This window comes from Palaemon carinicauda, chromosome 3, assembly GCF_036898095.1.
Source record: "Palaemon carinicauda isolate YSFRI2023 chromosome 3, ASM3689809v2, whole genome shotgun sequence".
Taxonomy (NCBI): domain Eukaryota; kingdom Metazoa; phylum Arthropoda; class Malacostraca; order Decapoda; family Palaemonidae; genus Palaemon; species Palaemon carinicauda.
Genome location: NC_090727.1, coordinates 161,670,681 through 161,687,197, shown reverse-complemented (window position 1 = coordinate 161,687,197; position 16,517 = coordinate 161,670,681). Strand labels below are relative to the sequence as shown.

The 16,517-nt window shown below is 42.1% G+C and overlaps 1 protein-coding gene across 1 annotated transcript in view; it reads right to left on the bottom strand.

Annotated features, from left to right (window-relative positions):
• The window catches only part of LOC137638742 (zinc finger protein 227-like), a 48,976-nt gene that overhangs the window by 26,151 nt on the left and 6,308 nt on the right, over positions 1-16,517 (bottom strand). The window contains exons 3-4 of the mRNA XM_068371084.1: positions 14,131-14,295; positions 13,364-13,526 (exon numbers count right to left, since the gene is read on the bottom strand). Coding sequence (XP_068227185.1) covers positions 13,364-13,526; positions 14,131-14,295 — 328 coding nt within the window. The remainder of the gene's footprint in view (positions 1-13,363; positions 13,527-14,130; positions 14,296-16,517) is intronic.

The following is a 16,517-nucleotide window of genomic DNA, read 5'->3' as shown; positions in this document are numbered from 1 at the left end:
AACCTGGTCCCTTCGTGAGAGGTGAACTTCTGCAGCACCTTGTTTAGGATCTTGAAAGGTGGAAAGGCATAAAACGTCCAGGTGAGACCAGTCCAGCAGGAAAGCGTCTATGTGGCTGCCTCTGGATCTGGAACTGGAAAGCAGTAGGTCGAGAGCCTCTTTGTCAGTGAACTTGCAAAAAGATCTATGGTGGGTTGACCCCATGTCATCCATAGCTTCTCGCACACAGTCTTATGCAACGTCCACTCCATGGAGATGACTTGTCCTCTTCTGCTGAGGCAGTCCGCCAAGACATTCATTTTTCCTTGCACAAATCTCGCCAAAGGAGAGATGTTACTTGCCTTAAATGGAGTTCCTTCTGATCCGTGGATCAAAGACCCGAGCATTCCAGACTGTCCAGTGGAGCTCCCTAACCCAAATCCGATGCATCTGAATACAACACATGGTTTGGGTTCTTGATCGCAAGAGAAAGACCTTCTCGAAGTCTGATGTTGCTGTCCCACCAAGTCAGACATGTCTAGACTGAGTTGGAGATTGGGAAAGAGATACTCTCTAAGCCCTTCTCCTTGTTCCAATGGTTTAGGTGAAATTGGAGAGGCATAGGTTGAGTCTCTCCAGAGAGATAAACTACTCCAGCGACGAAAGAGTTCCCACGAGGCTAGTTCAAACTCTTACAGCGCAACTGTTTTTCTCTTGCAAGTGAAGGACTTTTAACAGAGCTTGTTCCATTCTTGTGGGAGACAAAAAGGCCCGAAAAATCAGACACTGTATCTCCATTCCCAAATAAAGAATAGTCTGGGATGGGGTACTGTAAGTTACGACTTCTCTACGTTCACTATGAGACCTAGCTCCTTGGTTAGGTCTAATGTCCATTAGAGGCTCTCCAGACAGCGATATAATGACGACGCCCTGATTAGCCACTCGTCAAAATAAAGGGAGGCTCTGAATCCTCAAAAAATGTAGAAAGCTTGCTACATTTTGCAAGGGCCTTGTAAAAACAAGAGGAGCAGGAATGAGGCCGAAGTACAGTGCTCGAAATTGGTACATTACTTTCCCGTCCACAAACCTCAGATGTTGTTGAAAGTTTGGATGAATCGGGATGAGGAAGTATGCATCCTGAAGGTCGAGAGAGACCATCCAGTCGCCTTCCCTTACTGCTGCCAAGACAGATTTGGTAGTCTTCATCGTGAAGTTTGTCTTGACAATGAACACATTGAGCGCACTTACATCTTAAGTACTCCTGCAGTGAACGTGGCTGCCAGATCATTGGAGCCATCCCTGATAGCCTTGTTCCTGCAGTGAACGTGGCTGTCAGATCATTGGAGCCATCCCTGATAGCCTTGTTCATGCATGACATAATTGTACAGCAATACATTGACAGCTGGAGAGACCTTCTTACTTAAGGCTCCCAGGGACCAATCCAACAAATAAAAACTTCAAACGCTCGAAAAAAACTCCTAACAGGAGATGGTCTAGCTCTGAAGCCGACCATAAAATCTTGGAGCGTCTCATGGCTAGACGAAACAGGAGAGTCCACAAGGCTTAAGAAGTCTCCCTGGGCAGAGGCAGGTACTCCCAAGCCAAGAACTTCTCCTCGAGCTTCTCCTGTGTCACACCAGATGCCCGAGCGAGAAGCTAATTAAGAAGGAGGAAAAGCAAAAGCAGACTTTCCTAAACTTCTCCTGGATTCCAACCAGACTCCCAGTAAGAGCATGGCCCTCTTGGAAGAACAAGAGAGAACTGACTTCGTAAAAGCAGGTGTCCGAAGAAAGTCTAGGACAAAATTTCACTAAAGAAATTCATAATTAAAATACAAGGGATTGTTGGACCACCCTAGGTTACTCCTCTTCTGAATGACTCCCCAAAGGTACATTAGCTGAAAGGGGGTCATCAACTTCTTCAGAAGGCACATCATCTGATAAAACTAAAGTCTTGCGAGAAGGAGATTTATATTCAGAATGACGTGAAGGAAAAGCCTGACAGGCTACATCCACTTGTATATGAACAGAAGTTAAAGTTGGAGGGTCGATGTCACGTTGAGACTGCAGAGAATGTTATTCTACTACACGTCGTGACAGAAGTAACTGACGTTCAAACGTCCCGTAGTAACAGCGGTGACTGCTGTTCGATGCTATATCGTGACTACGATGACTGACCCTCGACGTCACGTCATGTCTACGGCGTCCACCGCTCAACGTCACGTTCTGCATCTCAACGTCACGCTGTGACTGCGGTGGCTGACGTTCAAAGCGATCAAAGTTACATCGAGATTTATGCTCCGCATCTCGCTTAACAGCAAAGCTGTCACTAGAGATAACGTCAGCGTGGCGTAACAAAGCTCGTCTAGAAGGTTGAAGACCCGAATCACGTATCCCAGAACCGTGACGTACAAAAAGCAAAGGATCCTTTCGCACAGGAACAGGATCGAAAGCTTCTATTGAAGAAGAAAGCTTTAACAGCATATCTAACTTCGGATCAACCTATGACTGCAGTGGCTGACGTTCAAACGTCACGTAGTAAACAGCAGTGACTGCTGATCGATGCTATATCGAGACTACGGTGACTGACACTCGACGTCACGTTGTGTCCACGGCGTCCACCGCTCAACGTCACGTCGAGTCTGTGGCAGAAACGTCTGTACATGAACGTCATCGCTATGAACGGGACTCTTATTATGACTACAGCTAAGACGTTGAACTTGTTCTGAAGGAACTAAAAAACGTTTCAACCGTCTCGAAACTATACGCCCAGGCTTTTAAAGAGACGAATCATCGGAAGACGAGGAGAAACTTCGTCTCTCCTGTCTTATGGCAAGGACGTGCTTGCCGAGCAACGTCTGATATCTTTGAGGGAATGTCTGTTCGTTGGTTTACACTCCTCACTCCCTTAGGTCCTACGACATTCCTTCTCCCTGGTGCAGGGGAGCCTGAAAGAGGTCTCGGACTAGGCAAGTGACAAGCACGAACAAACGAACCCTCCGCAACACAGAACATGTTTTTTGGACTAAGTGAACCCTCGCTACTTCGCGGTTCGACCATCGAGGATTCACCACTTCGCGGATTTTTTTCATAACCCATGTATATACATATATCGCGGATTTTCCGGAAATATCAAAAATACCGCGATGTGACCGATGGTGCGAGATTGGAGAAAGTAAGGAAAATTGAATCATGATTGATTTTCAATATAAATGAAACTTTGAGGAGCAATAAAGATATCATTTGTTAGAGAGATAGAGAGAGGTAAGGAATGGGAGGTAGTGAAAAGTAGCCTAGAGAGAGAGAGAGAGAGAGAGAGAGAGAGAGAGAGAGAAAGAGAGAGAGAGAGAGAGAGAGAGAGAGAGAGAGAAAGAGAGAAAGAGAGAGAGAGAGAGAGAGAGAGAGAGAGAGAGAGAGAGAGAGAGAGAGAGAGAGAGAGAGAGAGAGAGAGAGAGAGAGAGAGAGAGAGAGGGAGGGAGGTTTAAATGTAATAAACAAAAAAATTTGATAGGTTATAACACATTGGTGCTTATGTAATATCAACTGTATACTGTAGACGGTTTGAATAAGTTAAGAAATGGTATAAACGATAATTTGTTAGTGTATTCGTACACACTCAGGAGCGGCAGCTAGATGACAGCTGATCTAATCACAGCCAAAAGTAAAACAAAAAGAAGTCAACAATATTCGATTTTTAAAACACACCCGAAATTTAAAAACAAAAGTACACGCTTTCTTAATGTGTAATTAACTATTTAAAGAGTGGCAATTTTTATAGAATAAAATGATATTTCCCAAAAAATAGTGGTTTGCTGATGAAATCGGATGCCGTATTTTTAGCTATGATTGAAATGGATGTAAACTCGGCCTAATTTTTTCGTTTCGTATTTAATTGACACTAAGAAAACTAATTTTAGTTTCTTCATCTAAATGTAAGTATTGTATAACACGAAGAGAGAGAGAGAGAGAGAGAGAGAGAGAGAGGAGAGAGAGAGAGAGAGAGAGAGAGAGAGAGAGAGAGAGAGAGAGAGAGAATGAATGAATCAGCTGTTGTAATCAAATGGCGTGTTTTTGTTTCGTGAGAATTTCATCGCCACGACTATAACAACAACATACTGTACTGAACTTTACAGTATTTTACAGACTACTGTAATATGATAAAGTAAAATATTGGTAATCTATTTTATATGAAATGGGGCTATTTTTTTGTTTAAAATTTACATTTACGTATGTAAAACAACTCTCTCTCTCTCTCTCTCTCTCTCTCTCTCTCTCTCCTCTCTCCTCTCTCCTCCTCTCTCTCTCTCTCTCCTCTCTCTCTCTCCTCTCGTAGATTGTTTTCCTGCTTTGCTACGTATGTACGATTTTATATAGATACGGTAAATAATATTTGTAATATTTTATAAAAGCTTTTACTGTACTATCATTATTTATCACTTTCATCATGCGCGTTAAATTCCTTAGTTTGTTTACTGAGCGTACTTTATGATGCCGTCGTTTCAGGCGGCGTCATAAAGAAAAACATTTCATTTGGAAGTCCTAAGAAAAATTAAGTAAAACATTAGTAATAACCAAATCAACATACTGTACTGAATAATCAATATAATCAATGCAAAAACTAAACTATACACAAATGTGTAAATGCGTTTGTTTCTTCATTATAATCAGAGATAAACTTAAACAAAACATTGGTTGCCATTTTTTATCGTGCTTTTTGGCGTGTTTAGGAAACGCATGATATAAAGTCGCCTTTAATATTTGTGCCTCTTTTAGTTTAGGGTACGTTAGTACATGCATTAAGTGGTCTGTACATTAAAGAGTAGTTTGTTAACAGTACTACGTACAAAGGAAGGTTTTAAAAGTCTGAATATACATGTTAAATTAATAGGTAAATATGGTGTCACTACTTCGCGGATTTTCACCTATCGCGGCCGGGTCTGGAACCTATCTACCGCGATAAACGAAGGTTCACTGTACTTCACTGATATCGTATTTTTCAATAATTTCACATTAGACATGAATAAAACTGATTTCTACCTGAAGCACGCAATTCTCCCTTACATCAAAAGGTTAGAATTGCGAAATGAGTCGTATAATGTAAGCACATTAGTACAAAATGAAACACATGCAAAAATCGATAAACATATACATATATATCGAATAAAACGGAAATATATAAAGTTAAAAAGATCAGTGACTTGGGAGGAGACTAAACACTAGTTCACTAAGGACTACGTTTTCAATCTCTCACCGTACAGTGCCTTGGGACGAGAATAAAAACTAAAACGTTTTATCCTCTCTCCCCGTACAGAGACTTGGGACGAGAGTAAAAAAAAAAAAAACTGAATCGAGAACAACGTTACTCGCTCCCAAACTCCTTGTACAGAGACTTGAGACGAGAATAAAGATCGGATCGTTCTCTCTTTCTCTCTCTCTCTCTCTCCGTCTCTCTCTCTCTCTCTTGTCACACACAAGAGAATGGCCCACTCATCCTTCGTCAATAACAGGTTATTTGACCAAAGGAAAAAACTGAAAGGACTAAGAAATTGAAAATTAACAAGTTCCTTTAAATTAGTATCTAAAACACTTCAGTTTGAAAGAAGAATGAACAAAACGTCAAAATCGATTTACTCTTTCTGCAAAGTGAAACCGTGATTCTCTCTTTCTCTATCGTAACGATAGAGCGCAAACTGCGTAGCATAAATAAACCAAACGTTAGTTCATCTTTGAAAAAACAGCACGAAGACTATTCAAAGAATATATTTCTTAAAATATTTTCTAAAAAATATTCATCTCATAACTCTTACAGAGCAATTGATTTAAATTTAACAAAAATAAAAGTTGAATGGGCTCAACGTTGTTTAACTTCGTTTTCCAAGTTAGGACCGCCTACAAGGAATAGGTAAAGGCCGCATATAAACAAAACATAAAATTTATCTTGATGTTTAGTATAAATGGAAAGCTAATCGAAGAGGCCTAATAAAGGCGGGTGAGATATAAAATATATAGAGGAAAATCTATAAATATGTTATTTTTATTAGTAAAATAAATTTTTGAATATACTTACCCGATAATCATGTAGCTGTCAACTCCGTTGCCCGACAGAATTCTATGGAGGGATACGCCAGCTATCACAATACTAGAAGGGGGTGTATTTACCAGCGCCACCTGTGGCCAGGTACTCAAGTACTTCTTGTTGACACCTCCTCAATTATTCCTCGGTCCACTGGTTCTCTATGGGGAGGAAGGGAGGGTCGATTAAATCATGATTATCGGGTAAGTATATTCAAAAATTTATTTTACTAATAAAAATAACATTTTTCAATATTAAACTTACCCGATAATCATGTAGCTGATTCACACCCAGGGGGGTGGGTGAAAAACCAGTGTACAAGACTAAAGGATAGCTAAGTATCCCGTATTTCATATAATCAGTTATCCACAATAACAATGAAATAATAAGTACCTGGTAAGGAAGTCGACTTGAACCGTTACTCTGCCTTTAATAAGATCGTCTTCCTTACTGAGCGCAGCGTTCCTCTTGGGAGGCTGAATCAACTCAAAGGTGCTAAAGTATACAGGGCTGCAACCCATACTAAAGGACCTCATCACAACCTTTAACCTCGGCGCTTCTCAAGAAAGAATTGACCACCCGCCAAATCAACAAGGATGTGGAAGGCTTCTTAGCCGACCGTACAACCCATAAAAAGTATTCAAGAGAAAGGTTAAAAGGTTATGGGATTATGGAAATGTAGTGGCTGAGCCCTCGCCTACTACTGCATTCGTTGCTACGAATGGTCCCAGGGTGTAGCAGTACTCGTAAAGAGACTGGACATCTTTGAGATAGAATGATGCGAACACTGACTTGCTTCTCCAATAGGTTGCATCCATAACACTCTGCAGAGAATGGTTCTGTTTGAAGGCCACTGAAGTAGCCACAGCTCCCACTTCATGTGTCCTTACCTTCAGCAAAGCAAGGTCTTCTTCCTTCAGACGAGAATGTGTTTCTCTAATCAGAAGCCTGAATAGTAAGAAACTGAGTTCTTAGAACTTGGAAAAGAAGGTTTCTTGATAGCACACTATAAGGCTTCTGATTGTCCTTGTAAAGGTTACGACCTTTTTAGATAGTACCTAAGAGCTCTAACTGGGCAAAGTACTCTTTTCAGATCATTCCCCACCAAGTTGGACAGGCTTGGGATCTCGAACGACTTAGGCCAAGGACGTGAAGGAAGCTCGTTTAGCAAAAACCGAGCTGCAAGGAACATGTAGCCGTTTCAGATGTGAAAACAATGATCCTGCTGAAGGCGTGGATCTCACTTACTCTTTTAGCTGTTGTCAAGCACACGAGGAAAAGAGTTTTTAATGTGAGGTCCTAAAAAGAGGCTGATTGGAGAGGTTCAAATCTTGATGACATAAGGAACCTTAGGACCACGTCTAGATTCCAGCCTGGAGTGGACAACCGACGTTCCTTTGAGGTCTCAAAAGACCTAGGGAGGTCCTGTAGATCTTTGTTGGTGGAAAGATCCAAGCCTCTGTGGCGGAAAACCGCTGCCAACATACTTCTGTAACCCTTGATCGTAGGAGCTGAAAGGGATCTTACTTTCCTTAGATATAACAGGAAGTCAGCAATCTGGGTTACAGTGGTACTGGTTGAGGAAACTGCATTGGTCTTGTACCAGCTACGGAAGACTTCCCCTTGAGACTGATAGATTCTGAGAGTGGATGTTCTCCTTGCTTTGACAATCGCTCTGGCTGCCTCCTTCGAAAAGCCCCTAGCTCTTGAGAGTCTTTCGAAAGTCTGAAGGCAGTCAGACGAAGAGCGTGGAGGATTGGGTGTACCTTCTTTACGTGAGGTAGACTTAGAAGGTTCACTCCTAGAGGAAGAGTCCTGGGAATGTCGACCAGCCATTGCAGTACCTCTAAGAACCATTCTCTCGCGGACCAGAGCGGAGCCAACCAACGTCAGCCGTGTCCCTTAGTGAGAGGAGAACTTCTGAAGTACTCTGTTGACAATCTTGAACGGCGGGAATGCATACAGGTCGAGATGGAACCAATCCAGCAGAAAAGCATCCACGTGAACTGCTGCTGGGTCTGGAATCGGAGAACAATACAACAGGAGTCTCTAGGTTATCGAGGTAGTGAACAGATCTATGGTTGGCTGACCCCACAGGGCCCAAAGTCTGTTGCAAACACTCTTGAGAAGGGTCCACTCTGTGGGGATGACCTGACCCTTCCGTCTGAGGTGATCTGCCATGACATTCATACCACCCTGAATGAACCTCGTTACCAGTTAGCTTTCGATCTAAAGACCAGATGAGTAGGTCCCTTGCGATCTAGAACAACTTCCACGAAAGAGACCTTCCCTGCTTGAAGATGTAAGCCAGGGCTGTGGTGTTGTCAGAGTCCACCTCCACCACTTTGTTAAGCTGGAGGGACTTGAAGTTTATCAAGGCCAGAATAACCGCCAACAACTTCTTGCAAATGATGTGAAGTGTCCTTTGCTCCTGATTCCATGTTCCCGAGCATTCTTGTCCGTCCAAAGTCGCACCCCAGCCCGTGTCTGATGCGTCCGAGAGGAGACGGCGGTCGTGTTTCTGAACAGCCAAAGGTAGCCTTCCTTGAGAAGAAAGCTGTTCTTACACCACGCGAGAGAAGACCTCCTCTCTTCGGAAACAGGAACTGAGACCGTCTCTAGCGTCATGTCCTTTATCCAGTGAGCAGCTAGATGATACTGAAGGGAGGGGAGGTGGAGTCTCCCTAACACGATGAACAGGGCCAGCGATGAAAGTGTCCCTGTTAGACTCATCCACTACCTGACTGAGCATCGGTTCCTTCTCAGCATGCTCTGGATGCATTCTAGGGCTTGGAAGATCCTTGGGGCCGACGGAAAAGTCCGAAAAGCTCGACTCTGAAGATCCATACCCAAGGAGACAATGGTCTGGGATGGAACGAGCTGAGACTCCTCAAAATTGACCAGGAGGCCCAGTTCCTAGGTCAGATCCATAGTCCATTTGAAAATCTCCAGACAGCGACGACTTGTGGGAGCTCTTAAAAGCCAGTCGTCTGACGGAGCCGGACACAAGATCATGATACTGCTGCACAGTCTGTGAACTGTCAATCATGGGCAAGCGAGGAAGTACAGTGACAACCCGAATCTGTCTAGACTGTCTGGGTCGTACAGACAACTCCTTAACGGGTTGCTGAGGTTGCCGCACTGCGTCACAACAAGTCACTTCTGTTGGTTGTTGAACGTCTTCCCCGTGACACATTGACTCCGTAAACAAAAAATCCTCTAACAAGGACTAAGCTTGGACTGCATGTCATGCAACACAGCTCAAGGTCTAAGGGAGCAGGTGTGGTAACAGACGGGATTAGCGACTGAAGTGGAACCATAACCTTCCCTGGAAGCATGTTATGCTTAAATAAAAGTCCATAAGAGGTTATGCAGCTAAAGGCTCCCTCCAAATGACAGAGTCCTCAAGGGAATATCAGAAGGAGGGAGAAAAGAACTTTCTAATCTACAGGGACCTTATCCTAGAAAAGCTAAGTTCTCTGAGTGAGGGTTCACTGGTGCAAAAGCAGCAGACTAGAAGGCAACGTTATGAAACTGCTTGACAGTCTAGTGAGTTGGCAACAACCCAAGATGTGTGACTGAGAAGCATGCGGTAAGGTATGCAGAGCATGATGTATGCAGAGTATGCTGTATGCAGAGCATGCTGTATGTAGAGCATGTTGTATGCAGAGCATGCTGAATGCAGAGCATGCTGTATGCAGAGCATGTTGTATGCAGAGCATGTTGTATGCAGAGCATGCTGAATGCAGAGCATGCTGTATGCTGAGCATGTAGTAAGCAGAGCCTGCTGTAAGCAGAGCCTGCTGTAAGGAAAGCAGAGCGTGTGCATGGCGTTTAACATTCTCAGAAATTCCATGACCAGTGCTAGAGTGCTTTATGCATGCTTGCATGGGGTTTAAAAATCAACATAATGTTTACCTTACATTCATAACTCATGATTCATATTTTTGCCATGGTTTGAAAATGGAGGTAAGGTATGCTGAACAGCAGAGTCAGAACGAGCTGGAACAACAATAGTTGTGGTTTCCTCTTCAAGACTCTGTTGAGGGAACACCTGAGGCTCAGTCTGCAAAGGCTGAATAAAAGACAAGCAGAAGGAAGGCGCATGGGTGGAGGAGGCTGACTCCTAGCATGAGTGGTTGAACCCAAGGGTTGCGCTTGCTGAGCGGTTGGCGGAAGCGGAGTAGCAAGTTCCAGTTCCTGTGGTGTGAGCGGAGCGCGATGAGGAAGAGGCTGCGCAGAACAAGGTAAATGTCTCGCAAGCTGAGGCTCCTGAGGCGCAAGGCTAAGGTGTTGTGGTGCTTGCCTTGTGGAGGGTTGAGCTCGCTGCAGCGAGAGCTGAGGAGACTGACTCATGGACGGGAGAGGTTGTTGTACCTCAACCGAGTGTTGCATCACTGGTGGAGCAGCAAGTGGAGGCGGAGGAAGAGAGGTATAATCCTCCTGATCCCATTGTAAAGGTTGCCTTAAGGAAGGCGGAGGCTGAACACCACTGGGAACAGCAAACTCAGCACGTGGCTCAACATCGTACGCCTGGCAGGTGGTACTGCGATCAGGCGGAGCGAGCGTAGGCGGAGGGAGTGTAGGCGGAGGCGGAGAAGCAACACTCTCAGCCCGACACTCACGCATCAAGTCCGAAAGCTGTGCTTGCATGGACTGTAGTAGAGTCCACAACATCGTACGCCTGGCAGGTGGTACTGCGATCAGGCGGAGCGAGTGTAGGCGGAGGGAGTGTAGGCGGAGGCGGAGGAGCAACACTCTCAGCCCGACACTCACGCATCAAGTCCGAAAGCTGTGCTTGCATGGACTGTAGTAGAGTCCACAACATCGTACGCCTGGCAGGTGGTACTGCGATCAGGCGGAGCGAGCATAGGCGGAGGGAGTGTAGGCGGAGGCGGAGGCGCAACACTCTCAGCCCGACACTCACGCATCAAGTCCGAAAGCAGAGCTTGCATGGACTGTAGTAGAGTCCACTTGGGGTCGGCAGAAACTACAGTAGGCTGAGGTAAAGCCTTAACAGTCGAGCTCTGTTGTGGCAGAACCTTACTCCTCTTAGGCGGAGTGCATTCAACTGATGACTGAGGAGAGTCAGAGCTAACCCAATGACTGTGAACTCTAACTTCGTACGTCTGGCATAGGTCTGGACTTTACGTTTAAAAGGTCTTGAGACCTGAGACCAGCGTTTTCTCCCCTAAATTTCTTCTGCAGACGAGCAAAATAAGGGCTCAATCGTCTGCGGGTGGGAGTGACGGTCTCGGTAAGACACGCCCACAACCACCGAGGATACTTCTGTGCGCCGATCAAGGCCTGCTGAACCCTTCTGCCCTTCGACATTGCTTCTCCCCTGGGCTTGGGAGCTTGCAAGAGGTCCCGGACTGGGAGGACGACTGGCGCGCACAAAAGTACCCTCACGCACAACACTGACATACTTTGCGCTAATCACTTATCACTTTGATTTCTGTTTGCACTTATTTCACTGAACTCGAAACTTTAAGTGGTTTGTACCTGAAACACGCAATTCTATCCTTTCTCAAAAGTAAGTAATTGCGAAAACAGAATTACAATGTAACAGAAAAATCTAATGAAAGATAATTCAGTGGCTGGAAAGAGACTAAACACTAGATCACTCTAGAAACGTTTAGTTTCTTCCCCTAAAGAGACTAGGGAGAAGAGCAAAAACGATAACGACGTTACTCGTACGCCTGGCAGGCTTGAATGAAACGTTTATCCTCTTTCTCCCTACGTCTCTATCTATCTCTCTCTCTCTCTCTCTTGACTTAGAACCTGAGAGAAGAGCCCAATCATATATAACGTTAAAACATATTATTGTTAAAGGAAAAAACTGAAAAGTTCCTTTATTAGGATCAAAACCATTAAGTTAAGAAAGAATGAACAAAACGCTAGACACGGTTACTCTTACTGCAACGTGAAACCGTGAACATTCTTTCTCTATCGTAACGATAGAGTGCAAGTTGAACGTTCTGAACGTCAACAACTGCAGAGACAAAACAAAACGTTAGTTCAACTTTGAAAACAGTACGAGACTATCAAAGAAATTCTTTCAAACTCTGTGGCGGAAATAGCATAATATGTTAACAGGTAAAACCGAAATGACGGGCTCAATGTTAATTAACTTCGGTACCAAGAAAAGACCGCCTACTATTAGGAAGGTCGAATATAAACAAATATAAAAATTAATTTTAATAAGTTTATAATAAAAGGAAGTTAATCGAAGAGGCCTATAAGAGGCGGAGAGATATAAAATAAATCTATAACTTTTGTTAAGCAAAATTAAGAAAGAGAGTCTATACTCTCTTAGACACCAACACTTCCGTCTAAGGGAAGGGTCGGCCATTGAAAGGTGAACGAGAGTTCATACTCTCTTCGTCACCATAATTAATCAAATTAATTCCAAAAGCTAACTAAGCTAATATAGAAGTTTCCAGTAAAGCGACAGCCGAAATCAAAGAGAAATACTTCACCAAAGTCGTGAAAATACTCCAAGAACATAAGCGTATCCCAGAACGTCTTGCCGGAAGCACGACAGAGGAATAATTGAGGAGGTGTCAACAAGAAGTACTTGAGTACCTGGCCACAGGTGGCGCTGGTAAATACACCCCCTTCTAGTATTGTGATAGCTGGCGTATCCCTCCATAGAATTCTGTCGGGCAACGGAGTTGACAGCTACATGATTATCGGGTAAGTTTAATATTGAAAAATCAACAATAATTTATAAAGTGATAAAATAATTACTAAAAGCCTTAAACACACTTCCGTACACTGAGGGAAGGGTCGGCCATCTTTTCTCTATGGAAAAACCAGAGATTAAAAAAAAAAGCAAGGGCAAAACACTTTTCCTCTCCTTTCAAAAACATTTCTTTTGAAGATAGTATTGAATAATCCAACACGGCGAAAGCAATAAAACCAAAACCAAGTACTTCACCAATTCGGTAGAAAACTCGGTCATAAAGCGAGTGGAACCAACTTGTCGACAAGACCGACAGAGAAGAACTGGAGATGTTGACAAGTATATGCGGTATCTGGCCGATAGTCGGCGCTGGTGGTAACACCCGCAACCTTCACGGCGATCGCTCGCGAGTTTTTGGAATCTGTCGAGCCGTCGGAGACGTCAGCTATTATATATTCACCGGCTAAGTTTAATATTTAAAAAGTACATTTATCTATAAAACCATGATGAATAGCATCTTCTTATGCCCCAATTATAATGAAAGCATCCAGCTAATACAGGCAGCCAAATGCGATATCACATCGACTGCAAAGTTGGAACGACCAAATACTGTACATGTATTACCTTGTGAAGTAGGTGATTTATTGACTTTCTTCGGTTTTGGTTCTGGTTGTGGTGGTGGAGGTGGTGGTTGCAGGGGTGCCTTTGCCTGCTCATCTATGACAGCTTTCCCAACCATTCCTTTTTTCACCAGAGCCAACGTCATTGTAAACTTGGTTGAAACTACCTAGAATGTATTAATAAAATAAGTGGCTTTCTAGCATCTCCTAAATATCTAATAGTTATGTAAGTATACAAGTATACTTCGATTTACGTCGTTTCAAGTTAAGTCAGTTTCAAATCATTTTGTTTGACTTTCCGTCAGTCCGCCACAAGTATTTAGTCATAACATCAGAAAATAAAGTACATAAAATCATATTGAAATACTTACATTTACTGTAAATGTGCACATAATTAAAATAAATCCTACAAAACAAACTATGAAAAGATCTGCAAGTGTTTAATATTAGTTAGATTTAATTCCGACTACAGATTACAGTTTCTTACCATAGTCACACCACTATATTTATCTAATAGCAGAAAGACTAATAGAGATTCCAAGTTTCTTCCTCACAACCCTTTTTTTTCCTCTCAAAAGGCAGAGTAATAAATTTAAATAAGTTGTTCTTATATATCGTTACAAGTGATTTTACAAGTGTATGGTGGGTATAACTGTCAAGCCTGTAACAATTAATAATGGACCGACAAGCAAGGAGCTCGCCATTGGAAAACATTTAATATTCAAATAGTCAAAATCTTAATTTATTTTGCAAATGCAATGGCAAACTTACCTGCTTCATATTAATTAATTTATCCTCAAGTGCATCTATGTCATCAATCAACTTGAAACACTTCTTGCAAACTATACTTGAATGGACAACAGAAGTGTTGAGTTCCTGGTTCACAATTGTACTCAAAACAGAATGGATCTGCAGTTTTCCGTGGGTGGTTGTAACCTTTATAGAAGGACAAAAAAAAATGATGATAAAAAGTGCAATAATGTCTTACTCTTAATCAAATGCTATTCAATTACAAACTATGATCTAAATACAGAATTTGAAAAAATAACACTAAAATAAAATGCATCTAATTAATTAAACTTTGCACTGCAACCTAGGGAGCAGCTACTTATTTCACCAGGTCAAAATATATATCAAATCAAGCTTAGTTTCTATTCAATGCTGGAGGAGGAGGAGGAGGAGGAGGAGGAGGAGGAGGAGGAGGAGGAGGAGGAGGAGGAGGAGGAGGAGGAGGAGGAGGGTTACTGCTTAGAGGGAGAATCCTACGCAAACTTCTTGTAAAATACAAGGAGTTTCCTCTTTTCAATGACCTTCACTATCAATAACTGAATCACTAGACTTACACTTTTTGGACACTTTAGTAAACTTTTTTTTTTTCACTCTAACATTCACCTTTTACAAGTTTTCTATCTAAAAATGACTGCTTTTGCCTTTGCTTAAAAAGTGAATAAAAATCTGATATCGTACTATGGGTAAATAGATTCGCTGCTTGCCAGCCAAAGCTTTATCTGGGTGCTTTTTCTAAACATCCATGTTCAAAGTGTTTGGCATGTGAAGCTGTGCCATAATTGTCAGAAGGTCACCTTGCTAAAATGTTTTGAACTACTTTTTCAACAATAGCTAGTATCTCTACAGAGTTGGGTGGCCTGGTAACACAAGCAGCATTGACTTCAGCTACTACTCCAAATGAACTCTCAAAAGGCAGTTGTAAAAGTAGCCATCAAACAAACAAGTAGATGGTCTTATAGATGGTGGGAGCACTGAAAACTTTACCCACCCTGATTTAGTTAAACTCTACTCTTTCACTATCCACCATTCATCGGGGACTTCTTCTATGGCATCAAAGATTTTTATTACATAACATTTGGGTTATGCAAAGGAAATATCACAAATTTTTAAGTAATTTGTATTTTTCCTGACATACTTACCTAGAACTACCTTCTTAGGAGTTACTGGTAACTCTACCTAACCGACCAGCTTTTTGTGTAGTTTACCCTATTCCCGTTTTCTAAGGGGCAAGAGCCAATATTACTGAGATATACTGAATACCTAACTGTGCTCCAACATGATTCTTGGTCAGGATTTCCAGCCACTGCATAGTTGTGTTACTCTGACAGATGAAGGTGAATTACCTACTAAGCACATAAACGGAAGATCCACCACGAGCTATTTGCTAATCTCACTGCTGATTGCAATATCATAACAGCTAAGTCACATCGTTGTTCATACGATGATCATATGTTAGTCAAGATGCAGAAAATGTTAAAGGGGGTATAATAGAACCAAATCATTACCCTTGGCAAGCAGAAGTGCATAACAGAACTAAATAATTATCCTTGGCAAGTGTATAATAGAACCAAATCATTATCCTTAGCAAGCAGAAGTGCATAACAGAACTAAATAATTATCCTTGGCAAGTGTATAATAGAACCAAATCATTATCCTTAGCAAGCAGAAGTGCATAACAGAACTAAATAATTATCCTTGGCAAGTGTATAATAGAACCAAATCATTATCCTTAGCAAGCAGAAGTGCATAATAGAACCAAATCATTATTCTTGCTAAGAAGAAATGTATAATAGAACCAAATCATCATCCTTGCCAAGAAGAAGTGTATAATAGAACCAAATCATTATTCTTGCTAAGAAGAAATGTATAATAGAACCAAATCATCATCCTTGCCAAGAAGAAGTGTATAATAGAACCAAATCATTATTCTTGCCAAGAAGAAATGTATAATAGAACCAAATCATTATCCTTGGCAAGCAGAGGTGCATAACAGAACTAAATAATTATCCTTGGCAAGTGTATAATAGAACCAAATCATTATCCTTAGCAAGCAGAAGTGCATAACAGAACTAAATAATTATCCTTGGCAAGTGTATAATAGAACCAAATCATTATCCTTAGCAAGCAGAAGTGCATAACAGAACTAAATAATTATCCTTGGCAAGTGTATAATAGAACCAAATCATTATCCTTAGCAAGCAGAAGTGCATAATAGAACCAAATCATTATCCTTAGCAAGCAGAAGTGCATAACAGAACTAAATAATTATCCTTGGCAAGTGTATAATAGAACCAAATCATTATCCTTAGCAAGCAGAAGTGCATAACAGAACTAAATAATTATCCTTGGCAAGTGTATAATAGAACCAA